Genomic DNA, 27,574 nt, shown 5'->3' on the forward strand with positions numbered 1-27,574 from the left:
GGCTATCAGGGAACACGCGGCGTAACTATCAGCTAATCAGTCGCCCCAGCTAGCTCGATGTAAGACGGAACGCCTCTTATCCGATGATCCGTCTTTCCTTGAGACATAACAGGGGCTAAGTATACTCGATCAAGCTTCCGTCACGTCGGACCGTGTGATAAATCTTCTGGATTTGTGTGTGTGTGCGTGTATTATTTTTCTTGCGGTTTAATAAATTTTATTATAATTTTGATGCAAACTTTTAGTGTAATATTTAGACTACAAATATGAGAAAGTTACACACATACTGATGTTGTTTATTGGAAAAGTTTTGTCTTACTAATCTTTATGAGATTACTATGATTATTGACCAATATCTGCATCAACAAGATTTCCAATAAGAATACCGTTATGAATTGCACTACATTGCTTACAAACTATAATAGTTTTCATCAGATATAGTTGAGTTAATCGTCGAAGTTCAAGCATGGTCGATATACAAATAGGATATAGGAATCCCGAACACATTGCCGCAGTCTAAGTTTCGGATCTATACAAATTGAACGTAACCGGTCATATCTTAGAAACGTGATCTGGCTGGCTAAACTGAAAATTGTCTAAATTTGTACACGTGCTAGATATGCTTAATTTTGTTCAAGCAACCGCTCAATTTTGATTCGGCTGATGCGATATACGCAAAGTATATATTGTATTTGCATCGTTGATCAAGAACTGGACGTATGCATAAATTATAGAAATATAATTGGTTTTGGTAAAGAGGGCATTTGCGTTATGTATAGCTAGAAATATGCTAATTCAAATGCTAATGCGAATTAACGGGAGTGTAAATAGCGAGATATAACGACGTAAACGACACAATTGATACACATTATTTGGATTAAAGCGAGGCTAAAAAAGCTGAAGCTTTATATACAGGCTGTGTGTATAGCCTGCACGGCACTCGCATAGTAATGGTCGATTAAAGGATGGAAGGATGAACTTTCCGAGTCAGATATTATTTTGGAAAACCGGGACAGAACTCTTAAGCAAACACGGTTTCGTAAACTACCTCTTTCAGCGATCCGACCACTTTTAAATCAAACAAAAAGACCATGTTGTTTGGCCACTGTTTGCCTACTTTCATTGAGACTTTAGAAACTTCGAAAATCCTCCTATACATAAGAACTCGAATTGATATCTATTTAAAAAGTGAGTGCTGCAAAGATATATATTTATTTAAAAAAAAAGGGAGGGGAAATTGGCAGCGTGTACCTAACGACAACCTTAAAATTTACCTATTAAAAAATCCATGATTTTCATTATTGTTTAACACTTTCCCCATATTAATTTGAAATTTTTTCCCGGCAAAATATTTTTAGTTTTAAGCCGAAGAATTAATCAAATTTCCTACAGATATCAGCTGTATTGAACTGTCTCCTATATAAATGATTCTAAAGGCTTCGAAAAAGATGGTAGTTCAAAGGCGTCTAATCGGCCCGGTGAATCAGTCATTAGTAAAGACTCGTTACTTCCGAACTAAACTGTCTCAGGTTTTAGAGCATCCTTTTTACTGTCTGAGCAAATGATGCGTTTCTTCAGCCTGTCCAGCAGTTCAGGTTTTTCGCAATGGTTCGATTTTATGATAAAAGAACGTAGTATACATATAACCGTATGCGTACTCCACCGAACCAAGAACAAGATTTTCTTCCGAATAGTGTCTTTACGTTGGCTATAGAAATAATATCGTATTGCTGTCAGCCCTTCCTTTATGCGACTCGGTGACTATGGATAACTTTATTACAAATTTCAAATATTTAATTCGTACAATTGCTTCAAACGATTATATTCAATTGTTGAACATTCCTCTTACAAATGTTAATCCAATCCGACGGAGAATATTCAATTTCATTCCTGTTAGTATAATAGGTAATTTTACAATTATTAATCGGATTCAAGAATACTTCACTCGTTTGTAATTATTGTAGGTATGGGATAATGTAATTTATATAAAGCCATATACACGTATTTCCCAAAATGTTGTATTTCCATAGAATTATTATATTATCTGCTAATAAGAGGAAGATAATGTTTTTATTTAAATTACATACACATCTCGTAGGTTAAATATTAGTTGAAAAGAGCCAATAGTAATGGCAAACAATGAACATTGAAAACCTAAACGAGAGATCCTTTAATTACATTTAACTCGGCAGTTACAAATGTTTTGCTTCCGCGAAAACTTTAACCGTGGCATAAAACAGACTTGCTCGAAGGCATATCAAATGAAATGAATATTTGGTACGTGCAATAGCGAGTTTCAAGTTGTTGAGATAATATTAAGAGAAAGTACTCAAATAAGGAAATTGTCGTTTGCAAGATTTAATAAGAATTGTTCACAGACCACGAATTTTTTATTCGTACAACTCCAATTAAGCTAAATGCAAGAATATTCAGTTACAAATAATTTAATTTTAATTACAAAAAACTTTCGTAAATTTCGCGCAACGAAGATGTTCTTAATTTTAAGATTATTCCATTTTTCATCAAATAAGCTGTCACGTGCATACATTATTGCGACCAGCATAATTTAGCATACGAATCGCTGTTACATCTGGATCGCCATGAAATCGTGTCTTTTGCCCAATAATTTATTCAAAATTCCCAGTCCCTACCCTCTGTAACTTCCATCTGCACGAAATGTATGTATAATGCAAGTTCTAGTCCCGACTTCACGTAGCTTTTTTCAGAAAGGAAACTCGAAGTACCACCGTATCGTACGTTCAGAGTACCATATGATAATTCGTATTTACGTTATCAATTTTAAAACAAATATTTTGGATTGATCAAAAGCGGACAATTGATTTAATTGAAAGCGAAGTATCAATTACTTAATGGTATTTATGCAATGAAATAAGTTATACTCCGTTGAATTCTGCATCAACTATAATAGGTAAAATGTAGGTGAAATAGGTACTTTTTTCCTTTCTCATTCTTTAAGAAAAACTGTACACGGAGAACTAATTTCTTTAATGCGAGATAAAATAAAGAGGAAGTTTTATTTATTTTGACTAACTTATATACTTGCAAGACAGATAATAGTGTGAAAAATTGAATTTGTCAATGGAATTTACAAATATGTCGTATTAATTACATACGTTCCTTAAATTATTGTATTTATTGAATATTATATTAGAATGTAATAACGTAGAATAATGTGATAGCAATCGAATAATTTAAAAAGGAACATTAGGTCAACCAAAGAAAGACACGATACATCATATTCTTATTGAATCCGCGTATCTTGCAACATACGTTGCATTTATATTGTAAATTGAAATGCATCGTATATTTAAAGTGATTTAAATAATAGTACTCACTCGGATCGAATACGACGGATATTGAAATGATGAAACGTCAGCTTGACGATTTCGTCGGGTTGACCGATAAACGTGTAAAGCAGGCAATCGATATTTGACGGATATCGTTTGGGATAATAAGGGGATGTGAACGTGCCACCTTGAGGTTTGTCCGAGCTGCTGTAGACGACGCAAGAGCAACCTGCAACAGATATTTCGTAATCATTGCATTAACGTAAACATAAACGATCAAGATAGCACATAGAAATACAAAATCCATATAATCTGGATAAATATGTCTTTACCCTAAATCTTTACCCTAATGGGTACGTAAGATTTATGATAAAGGAAATACGATAAGAGAAACAGAAAAGTCTATTTCTACGGAATCTACGTGGAACCATAAATTACAACTATCAAACGTTTCGTGACACGCGTATCTTGTGTCAAGTTTTCGGCAAGCGACTTCTAATCATAGTTCGGACTATTCGAAAATACCGAATTCTCGTACTATACATACGAAATATTACGCTAGATAAAACGATAGGAAAAATTGTTTGACCTAATATAATGCACAAAATTGAAGGTTGTGTAATTTCTCATGTGTGAGTCAAATGTTTCAATTTTTTAAATTCCTTTCATAAATTCATTAACAATAACAGTACTAATTTGTTAGTACGAACAGTGCACTTTTAAATTCTCTGGTAAGTAAAATACACTTGTACAAAAATAAAAAAAGGTAAAAAGTCCGGTATGTGTATGTAGACTTTCCTGGCTGGCTGTAGAAGTAGATAGTTCGATATTACACATATTGTATAACGTGCAATAAAATGGAAATCGTGGGAGAATTTTTAATACTATGCATACGTGAAAGGAATCGAACAAAGATATTCCACGGTAATGAAATCCACCATCTGACAGTATGCCAAAAGTAACGCTTCGGTCTAAAGTCCGAAACTTTTCTTATTCCCAAAATGAACTCGTCACTTTTCCCATCGATCTTACCCCCCTCTCTTATACCCTCGCCACGAGTATAGAATCGACCCTACGTCAATCTCGAAGAATCAAATTAAAGTTTGACTTCTCTGTGAGGAAACGTACCGCAAGAGACCTGTAACTTTTCTGCGAAACTTTCAGCAACAAAATCACTGATTGCCTGGACAGATGGTTCAGTGGTTAATGATCGATCGCGAGAAGTCGCGTTAGCCACGTTGGACCGGCGGTTGCATTTCCTATTTAGAGATTGCGTCCAACGATCCAAGTCAATAATCTCTGGGAACGAAGCAACGAAAGAATTTCCGTTATCTGTCAAAGCGTTAAGCTCGCATCGCAACAGCGATTTAATTTCCTGTTGCACCATTTTCTTCTACCTTAGCTAGACTAAAGCAGGCTCAACGTCTTTGCTTTCCAGACGAATCGACAAAGAGTGCGGAAAATCGGGTGCTTTTTCAGTTAAATAACTGAGCGACGCTGGAACTATAATTGTTATTGTTATTGTTATTGTTACTGCTTTGTTTTTGTTATTGTTGCGGTTTTGTTATTGTTGTGACTATTGTTAGTGTTTAGTGTTTAGTGTTTAGTGTTTAGTGTTTAGTGTTTAGTGTTTAGTGTTTAGTGTTTAGTGTTTAGTGTTTAGTGTTTAGTGTTTAGTGTTTAGTGTTTAGTGTTTAGTGTTTAGTGTTTAGTGTTTAGTGTTTAGTGTTTAGTGTTTAGTGTTTAGTGTGTGACTATTGGTATTGTTATTGTTATTGTGTGACTATTGGTATTGTTGTTTTGTTTTTGTTGTTGATGTTGTTATTGGCTTGATTTTGTTATTGTTATTGATACTGTTGTTGTTTTTGTTGTTGTTACTATTATTATTATTAAGCAGTCTTCCTTGGTTTTAGGCGTTTAAAATGCTACACTTGTTAGTACTACGAGATAACACTATATAAAAATTACGTACTTTTCTCTACAGTCTTAACTTTAGCTCCTCGAAATTCTTGCTTTTCTTTCGTGACAAAAAAGGATTTTGATACTGTGAGAAGATGTTTGACGTCCAGTCAAATCGGGATATCATGTACACTAACAATACCTTCTTTATATTTTGTTCAAAGTGTAAATATACTTTTTAATGATTGACAAATACAATTGGGTCGGAAATGATCCGAAGGATGTAGCAGGATTAAAGTATACGAGTATCAACAACAGTATGAAACGTCTTTCTAAACATATAGCGATTACATCAAGAAAATAATTATCTAGTAGGTATCTTTAAATCGTAATTTTGAACACCGTCTGAACGTCACGTACACCTCTTAAACATTTTTAAGACGTAGACTTGCGATAATATCAACAAAAAGAACGCTTCGGACGACATTCAATTTGATCAATGAATTACACGTAATAGTTTGTTAATCTTCGAACGTTTAATAAGCTAACAGATCTCGTCTGCGCATTTCTCTTCCGTGATATTACTCCGTCGAACAATATTTCTCTATCAGTTTATCGATTTTCATTGTGGTTCATATAAGATAGTTATCGGATAAGCCAGAAAAACCCTATCAAAGTTCATGGTCCAGTGTTATCAACTGTATACCGGTCGAGCAAGATAGAAGGCCGCTTTGGTGCGACCCACGAAATGTGGGTCATTACGAAGGCTCGTCGATACGGGTGCAATAATTTATCCGCAACAATATCACCGACCGTCTCTGCGATTAGTTCGCGTCGACCAGTTGGCGAGCGCAGTTCCGTTGATTATTTCTGCGAACGTGATCCATTACGAAGCGTATAATTCGTTCAAGAGAACACGATTAAATCCCAGTGCGCCGATTTAGAAGAATCCCATTCTAATAGGATCGATTGATTAGTGACAGGATCAAGATCAGTGTGTACTTACAAACACGATTCAAAACCAATCATCCAAGGTTCGCTTCGGAAGTTTCGAATACGACTCATGAGATATAACGGTTCCGTTCATTGTAGCATATGCCTTATTTTGCGCTTTGAATGTCTAAATTAAAATCAAACGATGTCCACTGAAACTTAGTCAACAATAAAAAAAATTGCAAATGGTATTGGTACAAAAGTGATTAACATTAATGAATCAAAAACGAATTTTGTTTTCTGGCGATAATCGTTTGTCGTCGTATGGAACATGTTATACAAAACTGTTCGAAATACAGTGGCGGACAGAAGAAGGTTTAAAATTCATACTTATCTATAATAGCTACACTACATCGTTACTGACTTTGTACTAAACATTGTTTGCCATATTGATAGCACTCATATATATGTATAGGATTTGTTTATTCAGAAATATTAGAAATTAGGGCTTCCAATGTTTTCTACCCTAAATGATAAGTTTATTGATAGATGGGTCTATTTACAATGGATTAAACAGGAGACGATGGTTATCTGACACGAACTAAATACAGTAATGTGATATAACTAACTGACAACTAAATGGATAATTCACAACTCACAATTAATAGTTTACAACTCATAACAACTTGGCAACTCAACTCTCGACTCCTCACAACTCGACTCTCAGTTAACGACTGCCAGTTAATTCCTCTTTCTTCCTTAAGCATCCCCTTGTCTTTTCTCATAGCCCCACCACGTACGTGTTCCATAATCTTTCACGGTCATGGTCACGTAGGCCTTCTTCCGCCTAACTATTCCACTGAAGGATCGACAACACATTGGTGGGCCGCTCGCTCCACTGAAGTTTCCAGACTCTTTTGGCCTGTCGGCACTTAGGCTTTCTCGCGACATTGTTTATGGTTCATCCGATATTTCTTAGGCAATCTGTCCACGATACTATACATATAGACCACATATATTCATAATTTAATGGTTCTTGTTAGATATAATTCTACTTTCTAAACGGAATGTTTTTGTACGTTGAATGTTTCGGCTTACCCTTACTTTTGTCCACCACTGTACTTACAGAAGCATCGAATCTAAGTGGCCAATCTTCGAACCCACCTGTGCAAGTTACTCAAGCCCATCGATAGGCCAATTACTCGAAAAATACCGAATACGAAGGATTCGTCCAATACGGCGGATGTCGCGTTTCAGGTGACGCGTATTAATCGTGCTTCGTACAGTTTCAGAAGAGTTTCAGTAAATTAGCAAAAACCGAGTTCCTAATTTGGCTTCTCTTCTTTCTCGCTTTGCTTAATGGCGACTGTGCGCTCTCCTCTTTTCCTTCGTCCCTATGTTCTCGCATCTCTTTACCCGTCGCCGTTCCTCTTTATTTTCTCATTTCCTCTATTTTCTTGCCTTCACTTTGGTCTCTCTTCCGTCGCCCCTTGCGAACCCTCTTGCCACTAAAGCGCGACGCAGTTACACCTCGGCTGTACCTGCACGATCGCGTTTGCCCCGACTCGCGATCCATTCAGCGACATCTCCGCTCGCTTTGACGCATCAAATATGAACGGGAGACGCGTACTCCCGCGTTATAAAATACACGCCGCCCGGAATTTATCAACGTCGCGACCCACGCTCTTTTCGTTTCGCACGGCGAATTTCAAAGCGCACTCTGTGATCCCACCTGTCTGCCATCGACGTTCCCCAAGGCTTTGTTTAAAGGTCGACTTTGCTGAAAGGTCGACTACCGTTCGACAGTCAGTCAAAATGATCAATTGTGGAGAAGTAGTGGCTGTGCCTCACGATAAATCATATTACTGCGGGTAAACCGTCCCTGTTTTATGAAACGTATATTTAGTAGCTACATAAAAGGAGAAATTGATGGAATATACGATATGAAAAAGTCGACTTTTTAGCATATTTATAAAAGAATCGATCATTCGAAATTCCACGTTTGCCTTGAAGTAACGAATTGGAATGTTCAAGAAAAATAATGTTCACGAATAAACGCAATTATTTCTGTTGAAGTAATTACATCAAGAAAAACTCTACGTCTTTACTTTTATCTACCAAATGTGCAGCTAGGCAAATTGTAAAGTACAAATTAAATAGTAATAAAAAAAATCTTTACTTTTGTATATCAGTGACCTGGAGACTCCTATTACGATGAGAATAGAAAATTTAGTGAAACAAAAAATTCATAATAAAGAGAGGTCCGTATTATTGTGCCCCTGAATATAAATTATGTTTTGGGTTACGATGTCTAGAAACGAAAGAGCTGTAAGTAGATTTCTATTGCTGTTTCTTGTAGCCTTCAGCTAGAGCTACAAGGTTAACTTTTTGGTAATGTCCTTTGCTGTAAATATATGAACCTGCTCCCTATCGTGGCTTCTTCTATCGTATTGTAACACTGCAAGAGTGAGGATCTGGATCAACATACACTATACATTATACTTATACTTATACATTATATTTATACTTGTACCTTTGTTTATTTCAATATATTTTTCTATTACAAATTCATCCACTCGTTCTTCTATCAGTCCACCTCAACAATTTCCATAAATAAACCGCGAGGACAGAATACCGAAAATTTGAAATTAATTTTCACACTATATTACATACTTATAGGAGATATATCGCACATGCGGTGACTTGCATATATGTAAAGAAAAGTAAATAACACGGTAGAGAGTATAGTCTCTTAATTGTTCATTTTTCCCTGTAAGCTGCTGTAAAATCGCCGGGGAAGATCATTGTCTGGTCACGTTCAGCCGTGCTGACTCGAGGATTTTCTAGCCGATGCTATTTATAACCGAATGACATGTAAGGCTAATGGGCAAAAAGTGGGCTACTCCTCTGAGAAAGTGCAAGCGTTTAAAACAGGATACAGTATGTGGTGTCTATCAATTTTCTTTATGACGTAAATTTTAATGGGCGATAATGATGTTCATAAACTAGGTCTTTTGTTTCAAGCGGATACGTTCTACGTTAGATTTATAACTTCGCGACTATCGTTTTAAAAATCATTCATCACCAGAGGAAATCTAGCGAGTCACAGAGGCATGTATCTGTACAAAAATAAGAGACAAATGGATCTGGTAAGATATCTCCTACTCTGAATCAATGTTATGCAGTCGATTAGACGAATCAGGGGGAATAAAGAAGGGTGCTTAAGTCGAAAATTCTACGTGTGATCGCATAGTAATTCTGGTGTGCCGTCAAGTAAATTGTCGTACTTAATCATCAGATTGAAAACAGAGAGCACTTTTGAAACAAACATAGGAACGTGCATTTCGAATCTTAAAGGGAAAACAACCGGAAAAGGATCAGGTTTATTCATATCGATATTATCGCGTTTATTCAATGTATCGCGCGATCATAATCTTCTAATTACCATCGTAAACAGAAACATAATATAAATCGGAATACGACCTACATAAATGGAGTGAGACCCACGCTCATAACATAAAACTTTGCTCGTTAAAGTTTCTACGAGGTGGCAACATGTAAAACGTGATTCCAATAAACGGATGGTTGACCCATTCGACGCCACAATAAACCACGATATTAATTCCCGGAAGGCGTTATCCAAGTTCGAAGTTATCTTTTTCGTGTGACTTCTCCACGGTTCTCTCTCTCTCTCTCTCTCTTTCTCCAAGTAATTTACGAGGCAGCACAGTCGCATTAAGACGCCCACAGCTGGTGGCCACGGTTTGTATCTCTGCAATCTCTTTCCGTTCTCCGCGAGAGCCGCCGCGATCCCACGAGCATTATATCGTAGCTCGAGAACCCTCGCAGGTGATTCACGGATCGCTGATACTAGCGCGCCGATCCGCGCCAGCCAGATCTTGCCCGCTGATAGTCTAGTCGGTACATGGTTATGTACAAACCGGGGCGGCGTACATAAGCTTCAAAATATATTACCAAGTTCGGAGAAGACACTAGAAATCACTTAGCGGTCGATCACAGCGCTGGCAACTAGCTAGCGACGAGTTGACTTTTCAAGATCGTCGACTGACACCGCAAGCCGAGTGATCCCACGACTCGCGAAATCGGCGTGTTTTCACCGTAGACTCGCGAAAGACACCGATACCCTGTTGAGACGAATACGGCATTTGAAGTGGGCGTAGTGTGAAAAATATGAGTGAGAGTGCATGAGCGCGGAAGAACGAGCGGAGGAATTAGCTTGGGCAAGTCACGCGTTTAGAAGATACCCCTATGTTCTTATATGTAATAGATCTTCGCTGTTGTTAGACCACTAGAATGCCCGGTAATTAGTATGCAACGGACGTTCACGGAAAGTAGACAGAACGGCGATACACTCGACGATAATATCGGAGGAACGTCAGTTCGCGTGACAAGTTCCGCTCGGCCACCAGTTCCATTCGGGATAACATTCGAAGCCTCGATGCTGGTCACGACTTTTGTCATTGCTTGGCACGCGAGCGTCATAAATGGGCGTAGTCAAAGTTGGCGTGATGAAGCAGCTTATCTATCTCCGGTTCGAAATCCCTCGCGCGATGCAACGGAGCCAGACATCCGCTGAAAGCTCCGCGCTACTCTCAGATCACGCGATTACCCCGTGGACATAGAAAAGCTTCTGTTAAAGGCTGATGGATAAAGAGAAAGAGAAAGAGGGAAAAGAGAAAAAAACTGCAGGGCGCAGGGAAGAAGAAAAGTGGAGCTGAAGAGAGGAATATCAGTTCGAAAAGTAAAACACCAGGCTAACAAGGAAACTATATACGGCGTTTGTATCGTGTTTCAATAAAAGTTTGAAACGAAGAACCTACGATCTATTTTTCCACCTACATTCCTCCGGAGCGCATCGACAACGAAGGTAACACGAACAAAGGTTCTGCGACTATACGTTGTAAGGTAATTGTATACTGGATCTGTCAAACGATCTTGCAAGTCGTCAGTCAACGACACCCAACACTGATTGCTATCTCCAGTGATCGAAATACGATACAACGCGATCGTTGCAGTATTACATACTCCGGAGATATGAGCATGACGAATGAAATCGAGCCCCGAAAACCCACTAGAGCCCGATGAGTTTCAGTTTCCAGAAGGTAAGTATACACGCGATTCGGAACGCCTGATCCGTATCGTGCAATTACGGTGAATGCAGTTTCGTTGTTGACTCGGACTCGATTCTCTATTATTTGCAAGCCTCGGAATGGGCAAATTAATTCGTTGTTAAATACTACTTACACTGTTATCGACTCTGTAATTGATCGATTAGCAGAGTGTGCAGTTCGTCTCTGCTTAAACGAAGTAGAGAGACGTATGGAAGTAATTATTGACGCGACACGGCGGCGATATCTGCCCCTTGGTTATTTGCACGAGGCGAGCATATTTTCGTTAATCAATGACCGTATCGATGCGACAGGCGCGGGGAATGTTAATTGCATTGTCCTGCAACGAGAAGCTATATACATAGAATCGTATCGTGTACAAATAAAAATGAAAATGATTATACGTAAGTTATTTCTGCGCATTTTGCTGCATTATACTTGTTGATATAATTAGCATGCTCATTTCATGTCGCGTAACATAAATATATTCGCTCGAGGTGGAAAATATTTGAATTTAATTCATTGGAAGACATTCAATTTGGATTATGAATGTTATGAACTATAAGCATAAAACGGAAATTATTACGCGGATAATTGCTAGTTGAGGGATTTGAATGCGATTACGGCAATGTGCTTTTGTACGTATCGTTCGTATGTACGAAAGGCAACATGCGGCAAGAATAATGTGTCGCGTTAATCGCAATGTGCGAATTAAAGAAAACAATTGAATAAAGAAGCAGTTGATGATATAGAAGAAACGTACAACATATAATTAGTAAGAGAAAATTTTGTTTAAAATTCAATGGCGATAACGAACCACGAACATAAACATAAGATAAAATAAAACATACAACATAAAAATAGAATAATCTACGAAAACATAAATTGTTCGTTTCTCTTTAAATTGCTCAGGAATTATTCGAGGGAACAAAATTATAATGTAAATTCAAGGAGAACGATCTTAAATAATATCGTTTTAACGATGTTCATTGAAATTAAATGGCGTAAAAAAAAAAAAAAAAAGAATTGGATTTCTTCTGCAGATTGTATACAATCGAAACCGTATAGAAACAGATTCGTATAAAAACAAAATTGGACAACTGTACACTTTCTCATATTCCTAACAAAATTGCACGTGAAACCATGGCGTAAATTTTCCTACGCTTGCAAAGTCTTCTATTCGCAATTACGTGACTTCATAAAAGAGCGTCGTAGTTACGTAGCTCGCGATTAGAGAAAGAAATTACACGAATCTCGATCCAACTTGTCGAATAAATCTTGAAATAGTTCCTGTTAGGTTATCTGACCTGAGATAAGCTACCTTCCTTTCCGGAAACATCCGAAAGGTGGTAAACGGAATAACGAACAATTTTCCAGCGAATCCTCTCTTGGCAGGATCCCAACGAGCATCTATTTCATTACCCGGGATCGGGATGAAACTTGAAAATTTCGGTGGATATAACAGCGAGAAGACCGTGACGTATCGTGAAGCGGCGAAGAAGCGTAAGACTGGCAAAAAGCTAAGGCACGTTCGCCGAGGTATCGATTCAGAGCAGCTGCCACGACTATTCCTTCGAGAATCGATGCCACGAAATAGACGAGGCTAAGTGGGCGCGAGATAAATTGAGAATAATACCTCCCCTATTCCGTGCACCTTCTTGCCACGTGCCGTTTTTACGAGATCAAGCCTTTCGCCACGATCCTTCGACACTGCCGTTTCCGTAACATCTGCTCGCGACGATTATTCTTGGACATTTTTCACTGTACAGTCCGCTCGAATTACCGAGAAAATTCGCGCGACACTCTTGCAACGTATCGTTGCACGCATACTAATACCAGAAGAGAAGTCGCTGTTATTCTCGTTGCTGAGCGAAGACCTCGAAGACTTTCGGAAACGTTTACCTTTAATTAACTTCCCTGCGCCGGTCGCAGGCCGATTACTATTGCGGCCTCTGCTTGTTTTACTTATTTGTCCCCGGTCGTTTGCTCAGATCACCTTCCTTTCGGTCGAGCCAGGAAAGCACGTTTTAGCTGATCGAATTTCGATCGCTGCGCTGTTTAGTTCGATTGTCTCGTTGTTCAGACCGGTGCTTTATTTCGATCGTTTGTTGTTACTTTGAGATTTGGTTTACTCGAGAGGACACCTTATGTGGCAAATTATCATTGCGTGTAACTATATATAATAATTGCTTTTTTACAGAACGGACGCACGTGAGATATTCGAATTTCATAATCGAGTTGTTTACGCGGCCAATTTGACGAAGTTTTAATACGTTCACTTGAAAGTAGAAATATAGAAATAGAACAACATCTTAATATCTTTTGCTTCTTTCATTCATTCTTTCATTCTTCATTAAATTACATAATTTTGTATTATTGCGTTACTCGAAATATCAGATTGGAAATTTGTACTACGTTTAAACAAAATTTCTAAATATTAACAGTAACAATTACAATAGTGAAAATACGTAACAAGGAACTTCCTGACATCAGTAAATAGATCGACATTCATAGTCTGCGTAAAAATGCGAATAGGTGTATATCCAGTCCAACAAGTTATTTCAGTATCCAGTCATTAGACTATTTCAACTATTTAACGTCACTACCGCGACTATAAATCGTTCAGACGGAAAAGGACGAAGGAAATGGACAATAGAATCACGCGAGGATCTGGCCGACTGAACGCGATAAAGAGCCAAAACTGTATATAAAAATCTCTCGTGAAATTTATGATATCGCCGGACAGGTTCAATTGTTTTGGCAAAAAAAAAAAAAAGTGAACGGCGATGCACCGTACTTCCGCCACGGTTTGCTTGACCGCATTTATTTCGGCAACTGTGGCACCAACAAAAGTTAAAAAAAAGAAAAGAAAGAGGAAGAAACAATAAAACGAGGAAGAGAAATAAAAAGAAGAAAGACTTGTTATTTGTTTCGTAAACAATAGCCTTCCGGCCTTAATCGCGATTGCACATTGTTATTCAGTATTTCACGGTATCGTTCGAAACTACTCGAGCAGAAGAATACAAAGAAAAATTTAGAGGGCCGAACGATATTATGTAGACCGACGATAATGACATATTACTGTGCACGCAAAAATGACACACTATTGTCGAAAACGAGTCATCGCTAGTGATCAGTCTGGAGTCCACGGGTCAAGACTCACATCCCTACCGACTACCTTGAGAATTAGTTATCGATATACTGCGAATTTTTATGCATTTATGAAACACGTATGTACATAACACAAAATATCGGAAATATAGTATACTCACTATGATATTGAGTAGCTAATACAATCTTCTATCTAGGTTCTATTTTTCTAATTATCGTTATAAAGATATGAACTTTTACAAATATTTGCAGTTTCTTCGTCAGACAGGATGAAACAACAAAAAAGACTAGTCGCTTTGCGAGTGACGCGAATCGTATTTTCGATCTCGAGCTCTCCACATGACGAGTCTTAGTCAAGTGTAAGTTTTTTTTTATTATTTAATTTATACTTTACAATTTGTCCAGTTGGACATTTGGTAAATTTTTCTAACTCAAAGTATAAGTTGAGACGAAAATTCTTATATACACGGTAGAAAAAAAACGGTATTCCTTCACCTAGTTTCGCTAAAAATCGAAAATTCGCGTATTTCTGCGCTGTGTGAATTCCATTGCGTAACAACGGCGACTAATTCTTCGCGAATCGAATCTCCGGCAGAGTGAAGCGTTCGTTTGACAGATTTCGCGGCATGCAGAGATCATCAATCTAGGAGCAGGTGGTCACACTATCCACGAACAGATTAGGAAAAATTTATACGTCGGGGAGCACTACTGTTTTTTCTTCCATTGACTGGGATTTGCGCGCGACGTTCAACGGGTCGAATATATTTTTCTTCGTTATTTTGGGTGCGTGTGTGTGTGTGTTTTTTTTTCCCCAGCCACGAACATACACGGTGGCAGCATTGGGAAGATATTTATTCATGAATCCGAAATTACACTGTAGCCGCGACGCTTCCGTTTCACACGATCGGTTGCGCCACGTCGCGGCCCGGCGAAAGTTACACGAACCCGGCACAGTCCCTCATATTTCATGGTTTTTCCGCACTGTTTTTCCCCTCTCCCCCGCCACGATGCAAATGTTAAGTATATTTGAATTGCAAAACGCGAGGCGCACGTTTAAATAAAAAGCAAAGATTGCGCGTTTCGTAAAGATCGAACACGGTTGATCACGCTCCACATGGACGTTTATCGTTTCCGTGTTTGTTTACGAATACGCCACTTTGTGCCCGTTTCGTTCAGTGTAAACTGCAGCGAAGCCGAAAGTATGTTTGAATTCTGGCAAAACATAGGAAATGTATTAATTCATCTGTATAAATAAAGTGCACTTAGTTGGCTGTTTGGAATTACGAGGAAATAAGTAACGCTTTTACGTATTTTTATCGGTACCAGCGATGTACGGATCTGTAACTCGTTTCGTTCAATATTTACAAGAAAATATGTCTGCCAGGAATTGTACAAACATTCTTGCGGTGTACAAATTTTCGAAGCGATAAATGTCGACGAAAATGTCGATTTGAGAAATTAACGTTTTTTGAACGTACGTAATACAGGCATTCTATGTACCAACAGCTATCTATCTACAACATCGATACATAAATAATTTTTATAAAATTTTTATAAAAGTTCTGTTACGGGGACAATGATATCGAGTAATTAATTCTTTTGGTAATTCTAAATTATTTATAAAATTAAAGATGTAAATTTGATAATTTAAATAGCCACGCGTAAAACTAACTTTCATACTTTTGCTTCAGCAACGGTCAAAGAAGAGATAGTACGTAAAAAAAGACATCCGATAAATCAATTCGCTCCGTATTGTCCACTGTCAAATGGACAACGAATACAATGGCATCCTCTCATAAATGCTTAATCTACATGTAGTAGACTGCACAGGCTTCCAGCAGCTACATCAAAATTCGAAGCGTCCATTCTTCACTACGTTTAATATTGACAGAATACATTTGCAACAGCGAGCTCCGGAGATGCAGTTCAATAGTTTATGTTTCTCTGAATCACCCAACCGTTCTAGGGTTAAAGACAGATATTGACTGAACCAGTGGACAGCGTCCTCTATGGACCATCCAGATATTTCCTGCATTTTGTACAGCGGCGCTCTCGAGCGGAAAACTTTTCACGTAATATCGGAGGGGATATGTAGTTGTGGCGTCGCACGATCGACAACGTTCGATCTGAAGGAGCCACGATTGCCTGTTACAAAGTAGATGCTGTTCTCCAAAAATTGCTGGCCATAGAAAGATCAACGGATACTCTTGATTACAGCTTTGTCGAACGCAGGATGGATGGCAAGAGTTTCGAAGTAAATTTTTCAGTTTATTTTTCCTTCGTTATTAAAAATATTGTGCGACTACAACTTCGAATCATCAATTTCCTGTATCTTTATCCATTGTATGTAAGAGAAGATAAAGCGTCAGACGTTCAAGATACGACAGAATCGTCTTTGCGTCTTTTCGTCGGTGCACCTAAATTGTCTGCTTAGAACAAAGGAGTGTCGTACATTTATATCCGATGACGAAGTGTAACCAACGAGCGGTTTCGCGATGTAACTACGTATATCTTGCTATAGAAGTCCGTTACATCTGGTTTATAATTGGCTGTAGAACTTCGTTGTTCCTTTCACACGAAACTAGCGAGCCCGTTACCCGCAATGAATACCTCAAACTGAGACCTGTATCTAGTGCCCATTGCTCTGGTTTAACAGTCTCGATGGGCAAAACAAATCTCTCGTTACGGGAACTGTGTCAGACAATTCTCATTCTGAAGCACGATGCTTCGGACGTTTTTAGGGCCCTTTGCTTTAACTGACGTTAAAAATTTTCCTCGTTGGAGCTCTAGTCAAAAGTTTCAGGACACGTCCTCAAGCACATCCTTATAACAAAGTAATAATAGACCGAAGTTGTACCGCATCCTGTACAATTTATTCGCAATTGACAAAATTTCAAATGATGTCGACAACAAAGCACGAAACAAAGGGACAATCAGATTTTCTTCCTTTTTCATGTTTCGGCAAATTCTTTCTTACGAAATTCTTACGAATTACCCGTTCTGTATATAATTACGAACAAGCGTAAAAGAATTTCGCGATACACCAGCGGCTCACGCCAGATAATTCATTTTCCGGCTATCTCTCGCGCTTGCTGGTATACATAATTTAATCAATAAGTTCGGCGGCATCGCGCGGTTGTTTATTTCGACAGCACCCGCGGCCGAATAGCGTCGGCATTTCAAACAGTTGCACGCAATTCCTTCGAGTGCCGTTCACCGTAAGGTCAGTCGATATCGTGGATATCCAGTGCAATAAAAACACCGCTGCCAAACAAAAAGGGGTAAAAACGAACGATTCTTCGCAACCCATGCGCCGAACCGACAATAGGAGCTCGTTGGGCGATGTATACAGGATATGGCCGAATAACATGTACAAGCGGGCGTGAGATGATCCTTTATAAAAAAAATAAGCAAAAAATATGGTATAAAATTTGTTCGCACGAAGTTCCCTTTTCGAGAAAATCGAGCTGGAAAATTTGTCAAGTATACTTGAATTTGGCTAATTACCGAATATATGTGAATAAACGTTTTGGTAGGAGATCACTGTACACGCGAAAGTGAGTCGAAAATGTAGCGTGACGTTTGTTTGACAAGACGCTTTGTTTCAAAGAAAAATGTGGAAAAATTTTATTCCACATTTTTTGCCTATTTTCGCACGCAGAATGAGACTCCGCCAACTGTTTATTCATATCCAGTCGGTAATTAGACAAATCTAAGCATATGCTTGACAAGATGTTCGAGCTCGATTTTCGCGAAAACCAAACCAAATTGTATTCTATATTTTCTTCGTATTTTTTCACTACCCGTCGCCTCATGCCCCTTTGTACGCGTTATTCCACCTGTATACACCGGTTAGAGTCTGGACGAGTGCGCACGTGTTTCCGAATCGAAATATGTGGATCGAACCGAGGGTATATGGCATTAGCGAAATCGTAATTGAAATATTAATTTATGACGCGTAACGACCACGCAGTAATTAACACGCTCTGTAACCCCGTGTCGACGGACGTGCAATGCATGCATTACTGCGACACAGCCGCATTACATAAATACTCGGCTTTAGTCTGCTCCCGGCCAGATCATAATGGGCAAAGTGTACAATTCGACTATTATCCTGGCAATACCCGGCGGTTACTATGAAAATCCGCGGATGTATACGTACGTATGTAACGACGAAATTGTTCGCCAAGGCGTAGAAGGTATCGTTGTGTTTCGACAGCTTCGGCTCACCTTCCTGCGATAAAGTGCGTTTCGCGTGGCAATTATTACTTATATATCTTCTTACCATTATACAAGTTGGCGTTATAGCGTCTTCGTTGTAATTGTTGTAATTGTTGAGATATGTATAATTTTCTGTGCTGGACTGGGTTAAATGCGTAGTAGAGATACTTGTATGTGGGTATCAGTGTGTGGTGGTATGTGTGTGCGCGGTGTCTCGAAAACAGATGAATGTAAACTATTCAGTCGGTTAACAGTCGGGTACAGAAGAAAGTGCTGAGACGCGTGCAAGTGTGTATCGATGAATATATAAGAAATCGTCCATAAAATAAATATATAATTATTCTAATATTAATTCCAAGTGTAAATTTAATGTTCCCGTAACATTATTTCGGCTTCAAAGATCCACAATTCTCAACAGTAATAAGTTTGTTACCATCTGTCAGTCGAATTGATGCGGTAGTAGGACACTATAAATCAGCACTATAAATTCTCTAGCAGAACGTCCAAAAAAATACATTGAATTCTCCGAGTGCAGGGATTAATAACAAGAGAATGGGAAAGATTCTCTTCGTATTATTCTACTATTCTATAAATTCTTCTATTCCTTTCCAATTTTCAGAAGAAAGTTACCGACGTTATTACGCGCAGTGATGGACGAAGAATAATATCCGAGTCTATCACGTTCTCTTCGTTGTTATTCCGATATCATCGGCAACATTAAGTCGCCAAAGTTGCATGGAAAAACATTCAACTTTTTTCATCTTAATTCCCGAATGTCGGAAAGTCCATCTCCCTGTGGGAACGTCTTCGTAACATCTATGAATAGCCGCGACGTTCAATTTCGTTTGCATTTAAATCGGAATCAAAATATTGCTTCTACCGAAAAATCATTTTCGCCAGTCAACGAACAATGCTTGGTCGGGAAATGCAATCAAACTGACGTTCAACGTTAACGAGAAAAAACGCCCCTTTGGGGTATATATATGCGTACGATATAACTTGGCAAATCGCACTTCTGCTCTGTTTTGTTTCCATCTAAAAGATTTCGGACGTAACGTGAAAGTCCATCGAAGACGAAGAATCAGAAGTTCGTAAGAACGAAGAACTTCTTCGATTGTTCAAACAGTTAAGTAAAACGTTATTTGTAAATAATTAATTCCATCTGAACATAATATACAGCTACTTTTCCTATATTGCTCTTACAACAAATGTAATAAGGTAGTTGAAACTTTGAAGAAACCGCTAGGTAGCGGTGTATAGCAGATATTCTATACTTGCCGATACGAAGCCAATTCAAGAACAAGAAGAATTCGAAGGCTAAAGAAAATCTGTGTAAGATGTAGATGCGGAAAATCGAAGAGCAGCGAACAATATCGAGAGGTGTGAACGATACGCTTGATTTCGATGTACTCCGCGTGTAAAATAACAGAAAAATAAGAAAAGCTGCTAAATTAGAGATAGTTCTGCTTTCGATTCTTAAAATAATTAACTCGCGGATACCAAACTCGTTTCTCAACTTCCTCTATCATTTATCGTAACGCTGAAACGTCGTCATTTATCGTCATGATATCAAAACCTTGTAAATCTTTAAAAATGACAGAAATTTCTTGCACACATGCAGCATAGAAATTTCATTTACTGCAAAAGTAGAAGTGCGTATGTAGGATTGTCTTCACCAGGAACTTGAAAAAAGCCCCGGATAGCAATATTAAGAGAGGTGTTGTGGACGTTCTTAAAGCATAAATCGTCGGGCCATGTCACGGCCGTGATACACTGCAGTATTATCGCTGGCCTAACAATATTTTTCAGCCGTTTGCTCGCATCGGAAAGCGGTCGCTTGGTCAGCTGCTAGCCGGCTATGTATCAATTATACGAGGCTGCATCGTGCACGAATAAATAGAATCGGATTCGTATATGTGGTGGTAAAGTGAGAGTGGTGATGGTGGTGGAGGGCGTGCGATTGCGACTTCGCCACGTCCCGGGTGGTAGTCCGCGAACGCTCGTCCCCTTTCACGGTGAGATTCGACGGATTGGATAGGTCGTACGATAAAACGACCTCACTGGGACCATTCCGCGATAGATTGACCAATATGATGGATCGACTGCTCGGTTATATCGCTCGGTGACCATCCACGCGTACCCCAACTACCTACGCGAGCATTGCAAATTAGGATCATCATTAGTACGGTTAAGCCTAGTATCGCTCATCTCTGAAGCTTCCTACGCGATTATTTGTTGTAGATTAGGAAGAGACCAAGAATCTCGAACAATATTACGTGCGAGCAGTCGCGACTACGTTCTGGCTGGAATCCAAGTGAAATCTTGTACCGCGTGCGTATACCAATGTGTCAGTCTGCGAATCGTTGCTTTGTATTATATCGTGGGATATGTTGTTATACCTTTTTTAAACGTATGTACTGCGAATTGTGAAACGGGTAGAGATAGAAGCGTTTATTTCGTGCGGTTAAGCGAATAAAATTTGCGCTCCCGAATCACACGAGGTAGAATTTCTATAAATAAAATCTAATCTAGTTGTAAAATAGCGTAGTAAGTACGGAAATATAATGATTTCTGGAAATAGCGAATAAAGTAAATTTTGAAAACTATGAATAAACCGAAGGAAGAAGGTATCCAATCAAATGAACCGCGTATTTGGTTTCGTTGATCTAAATACTTTTGTTTAAAATGATTCTCAAAGCAACAGATACGCGCCAAGTAATAATTATGTATCTATTAGAAAACGAAGCATATCGAACCGGTGATACAATTTTCGTAATCTTCTTAGCAGCTCTAATGAAGTATGAAATCCTACTATAGTCCAAAGGTATGAGTGTATTATTATAGTGTATTATTATCTACGTCATATGTACATTATCATTTTTCCCTCATCCTGTATATCGTCTCTCGAAGAATCATCGTTACTTTATTCTTCATAGATACGAGTACTTAATTTCCGGCGTTTCATTTATAGGACAAGTAATTTCTACATTAAAGCAAACTGCAAAGGCATTGAAGAACCGAAGAAGCATCTATTACTAGATTGAATTTTGACGAAATTGGTGGTTGCGTTTTTGTAATTACGTTCAACAATGTTAAAAGCCTTTTGCTAAATTAACGCAAATATTAACAGAAACGTCCGCGAAATACATTTCACTTCCTTTTATTTCGTCTCGTTGCGTGTACAATTATTTCCAATTAATGTTCCACGAAGTGTTCACTAACAGAACGGACGAAGCATTTTGTTTCCAGTGACAATAGGAATTATCCCATTGGAAAATTGCATGAAATTTTTCACGTGGTCCTTTCGGCCGCGAATACCGAACAGCCTCGAAAACTCGTTTCGTATTGATTAAACATCACGATGAATGGCCTGATAAGCATTGTATCGCGACATGCACGTTACGTGTTAGGTTCCCTGTCAATAAACGCATGTTCGAACGTTCAACGTTTGCGTATGTCGCAGTGCACGGTTCGTATTGTTCACTGTTAAATTATTTTATTAGATTTACAGAAATGTTCTATTGGTTTCAAGCAAACACGTACGAAGTTTTTACACAGAGAATAAACGTTTATTTCTCTGTTACTCTGTAAGGCAATTTCCTTGATTGTCTAGGATCTATTATCATCTTCCAAGTAGTTTTCCAACCGCTATAAGATTGCTCGTTTTTTGTTACTGAAAACTCCTTTATTACTTTTTAAGGTTTTTCCATTTAAAAAGTTTTGGATTACGCTAGATAGATGAGGGAATTTAGAATTAGTTGGACTCTACAGATGAGACAGATCACTTACACAATTTCTAAAATATCTGTTATTATCTCCTATCGTCGTTATAGAGCGTCTCGGTGATGATGGTCCGAATAAGATGGGAATGATGCTACGTGATAAAATAAGTCGAAAATGTAAAATAAATTTTCTTTATTCGAGGCGTCGTCTTCGAAATACTCGAATCACGAACGGATTCAAATAGATTAACATAATTGAATGTTATGAATTAATATTTCAACATGCGTGAGTCCGAGTGGAGTCAATCATTTTTACGAATTCGATTAACGTACTTTCCTCTTTTAAACGGCTACTTTATTAAGTTAATTAACTCGCTGAAAAGAGGTCGCAAAGTGAAAAAATGTATGGGAACTTTCGACCGATCGTACAAAGGCTGAACAGTTAAGTCAAAGGGAAAGAAAAAAAGAGTAGTCGCACACACGGTAAATGTTTTAAGTGCACACGTGCACGGCCGTTTAAAAGTAGCTAAAATGTTATATTTTATGTGTGCACGAACTATATTAAAAAGCGAAAGAGGGCTCTAACTTTCTAATTTCTAGAACTAAAGCAGAGAAAATAAGATGGAAATATATTATCGCCGGTCGTTATTTGCAAAGACATCCCATAAACTATTTATTTATGTAGCGGGGATAACTATTTTCGATGTGCTAAGAAAACAGTTCGTATCGGTTTGAATTTGCACAAGAATGTATGATAAAAATACGCGTATAGTTGGGTAAACAGTAGTCGAAATTTTATATGAGACTGCATATCACCAAAAGTATGTTGTAAGAAATACGGTATATCATGTGAATGCGTCACGTCTGCGGGCAAATACGATCGATATATCGTGTTTTATCGACAGTCAGTGCATGGTGTAAAGTTTTCTATGGATATTTGTGGTATTTGTGGTATTTGTAGATTTTTTTTGCGAACATTCATATTTACATGAAACCTTTTATTGGTTATTCGTAAAATATATAGACTTTTATGTGAATGTTCGCGACACGTATAAATTTTTTTTTTTTTGTATATGCATTGGTACACGCGAGGCTATTTGCAATCTGAAACATTTTTTTGCGAATATTCGCGATGTACCTATGTACATGTTTGCATTATTTATAAACAAGCTGTACCATGTAACTTTCCGAGAGAACAGATCTCACGCTTGATCTACAATTTTCCTATTTGAAGTGTATTAATAGTTTTACATAATATAGTAAAAATTATTTATCATACCCTTTGTATAACGAGCCATTTATTATTGCTTTTTCCCAATCATTATCCTATCGCCTGTCCTTTATTTTATTTTATTATTGTAAATACATATACTACGTTACTTTACTCCAAGTAATTAATAGTTTCAACGACAGATTACTAAACTACACCATGTAGCTACTCATTCCAAGGGAACACCAATCTCACCACGTGACCGACCACAGACAGAAATTCAACCGCGCCAAATTTCTTGCCCGTTTCGAGGAGAAACGGCGCGCCGCCAGATTCTCCACTTACCGAACAAGAAGTTATCTGCGCAAGGTCGTGAGAACACGTCGAGAACTATGGCCATTAATTACGTGGGAAACAATCGTTCGTCGTTTTATTCTCACTTTACGATCTACTCGTACTCACACCATACGTGCAATATCTACATAGGTCGATATTATATGCATTTCATTTTTACAGAGTGTATAGTCACTTTTGACTCTGACGGTATAGAAACGACGACAGACAATTACTCAAAGCGATTCTACTTGAACGACACGCTCGCGTCAAATCCGTGACAGACGTGCAAAGGGCGTCGTATTAATGAACTTGGTTGCGATAGAGCTGGATTCCATGGAACGGCCAACGAAACTAGCCAGCTTGAAATGACCGGTTGTACGATTGCCCGCATTTCGATTAACCTCTTTCGTTAATGAGGAGCCGGTGCGTCGAGATTCGCGTTGAATGTAGCAAGGTCGATTCTCAAATGCTGGAGAATTCTCTCCCTTTGCCCACTAGACCAGACCAAATCTCACGAGTACCTTTTGATTTTCCTAGCATCGATTCACCACCCCTCGTCGAAGAAAGTTTCGCGAGTACCCGCTTACGAGGATCGACGCAAATATACTCGAGAAGATTGCGCAAAATAGTTTCGAATCAGCAAGTATTCGACGAAGTGGCATTGTTTCCCTGTGCATCGTAGAATGCGTGCTCGTCTATCGGCTGTAATTGCGGATACATGTTTCGATCGATAGAAGATAGAAGGATAGTTGGAAACGTGTTCGGTTTCTGGATCATACTGCTTCGGAGAAAGTCTTCCCTTTTTCTTCTACTTCTACTACTTCTTTTCTTTTATTTCAGACAACTGCCAAGCGAAGAAGTTCGCACGAAATTAACGAGCACAGAAGAAACCGAAGTTCTTTTATCGCGAGCATCTAAACTTGCGGAAGTGGAAGAGCTGTGGTGTGGAGTTGTATTATTATTTAAGAGTTCGCTTTATTGGAATGAAACTACTTTTCGCGGCATATAGATCTTTCGGGATTGTGCCTGACTTGTGATTGTAAAATATACAAAATATAAGAGGAAGTATGAAAAGAGTTATGAAACTATGACATCTATTTTCTTTTTCAATAGGTGCCCGTTTACCATGTTGGATTATTTAAAAATAATAGCAAAATCTAACCTGAATATCTGTCGGAAAAATATTATTAGCCACTAACTTTAACTCAATACTTTCTATTATTTAATAATATTTTGAGAAAAGACGTTAAATGTCCAGCAATTAATATTTCTTATCCTCTTTCAAATAAAAATACTCTGAACTATTAAAAGAACAGTTATTCCGTCGAAGGAATATTCGTCTTGAAATACGTCACGTTTATTGATAAAAGTCGGGATTTCCAAGCGTTTGGAATCACACTCGATGCCCAAAATCAACGCAGTCGGAAAAACCGTGAAAATAAATTATACTTCCTTTTCATCTCAGGCGAATGGAATATAGCGATATCGCTTTTATCCCGAGGATTCAATACTCTTTTAACCTTTTGACAAGGTTACAAATATGCTATTTATGAAACTTCAGCAACTTGAAAGAGCCGAAGCAAAACTTACACCAAAGCACATACACATTCGTTTGCATTGCAGTATCTGATAATGCACGAGGGCCGAAAAAATGTTGCTTAGTTTATTATTGCAAATATATCATTTATAAGCCTTAGAAATACAGAAAAAAGCATTTTCCTCTGTCATAGTTACTTATAAGTTTTATTAAATTTCTTTTAACGTTTGCAATAGAAGAAAGATTCTCTTTTGGCTTTTATCTAAAATTTAAACGGTGCAAAATTTCGTTAAAAGTCTCCGTTATACACCAATACTTAGATTATCTATCTATATCCGTTTTCTGGAAATTGTTCAGGAGAGTAATTCAATGATACGGAAAGACCGTAATTATATAATAGCTCCGAAGATAGGATTCTCTTTGGCAAGAATTCTGCATCAGTTGAAGGTAAATCCAATTAAAAATTGATGTTTAATATCGTTATGAGCTTCTTATAAAAAGAGTTAAAACATTATATTCTTTGAAAGGATTTCTCATTTAATACAAGGCAGACCAATTACATCAGAATAAATGCATAAAAATCGCTTTTTAATTTTATCAGAAGGATCTCCAATAATTGGTTAGAAATGGATATTTCATTCAAGCGAGATAAACAAATTTAAGGAAACGAAGAAGTGTTCTAATAATATTTGAACTGTATATAAAAATAGCAAAAGAAACAAAATTAGCGGGCGAAATTTCTCTAACTAGAATTTCTAGTGAAATTATGGTTCTACAGCTCATCAATTAAAGTCAGGGGATTCTATGCGATAGGATATGGAGAACATCTCTGCCGAATGGCCAAATCGCAATGGTTAACAAAGTTTCATGCAGTGTTGATCAAACCTGTCGCGCGAGATTCTAATCTTCCACTGTACATGATTACATGAAGAGGATTTCGAAGTAATTTCCATCCGTGATTAACGATATCTTGATGACAAGCGACATTTGGCTCTAAATTTCACCTATACGTAATAATGTAAATAATAAATACGATATCTTCTATTTACTTTCAATTGATGCTGAAAGTTCAAAGAACGTATTTTGGATATGCTCCACATAATACGACGTAATATTTTTTCATCAGTTTAATAACAGTAGTAACATTTAATTGAATGAAATTGGAATATTATACAATAATCATGAGTTATATGATATAACAGTTGTAAATTATTGGTAGTACTAAAATTAGATGAAATAGGTTAGATAATAATAGGACCATAGGGGAATTTTCGTCCCTCCTCTCTCTCTCTCTCTCTCTCTCTCTCTCTCTTTCTCTGAGTATTTATTAGAATTCATATGAAACGAGGAATTTCTGCAAAAAAGAATTTATTTGAATGGAAGTCCATTCCTTGCATTAACGTAATTAGGCAGTGAAAGACAAAAGGGGTAATAAATTTTTTTTATCATTTACTCAATTCATTTGATTTCATTTATAATTCTGTTTAACCTAACTAAATTGCATTTATTTGAAATTACGGATATTTGTGCGATACAAGGCACCATCTGTTCTAGTTCTTCTGTTTCAAAATGCTACGATATTCGATCGTGTTACGACACTTGTCGTCTACATGTAAATTACATTCTGCATTTACATTCTACAGTTGACCCTATTTATTCGTACGTGATCACACATACCATCGAAATATCAAGAGCTAATATCTCCCATCTATCTCGATTTTGACACCTACGTTGAATACGATGCTCTTATGAAAGCCTCGTGGAACTTTAATTACTTTAGTGGAAGTTGGACCGCAAATAGCATTAAACCGTAGACTATAGCAACGTGCAATTAAATTATTTCAGTACGACTGATATTCGTTTACGTTTTCTACAGAATTCTGTAAGTGAAAGTAATAAGTTACCATCGTGCAGCGACCCATGTTACTTTTAACCTTTTAACCTGATAAGAATTAGATAAATTACGTGGGCTAAAAAAATTTCCAACGATGTGAATAGCTAAGATAACATTGTGAGAGAAAAAGTGCGCAGATACGATATAATATTTGGCAAAAGTTAAACGTTACGGTGTGTATTTACTACGACTTCCAGGGAAAGATATATAAAATTTACGTGACAGTCTACGTGTTAAACGGCTAGTTTCCTTTTACTTCGGAACAGAGCCAACT

At 37.8% G+C, this 27,574-nt stretch overlaps 1 protein-coding gene across 3 annotated transcripts in view; it reads right to left on the reverse strand.

Moving 5' to 3' along the window:
* Sol1 overlaps positions 1-27,574 on the reverse strand; it is a 529,381-nt gene that overhangs the window by 418,623 nt on the left and 83,184 nt on the right. For all 3 annotated transcript variants that reach the window (XM_076625163.1, XM_076625165.1, XM_076625164.1), the window contains exon 3: positions 3,357-3,537. In XM_076625163.1, coding sequence (XP_076481278.1) covers positions 3,357-3,537 — 181 coding nt within the window. The remainder of the gene's footprint in view (positions 1-3,356; positions 3,538-27,574) is intronic.

This window comes from Bombus vancouverensis, chromosome 15 (genome assembly GCF_051014615.1).
Source record: "Bombus vancouverensis nearcticus chromosome 15, iyBomVanc1_principal, whole genome shotgun sequence".
Classification (NCBI taxonomy): Eukaryota; Metazoa; Arthropoda; class Insecta; order Hymenoptera; family Apidae; genus Bombus; species Bombus vancouverensis.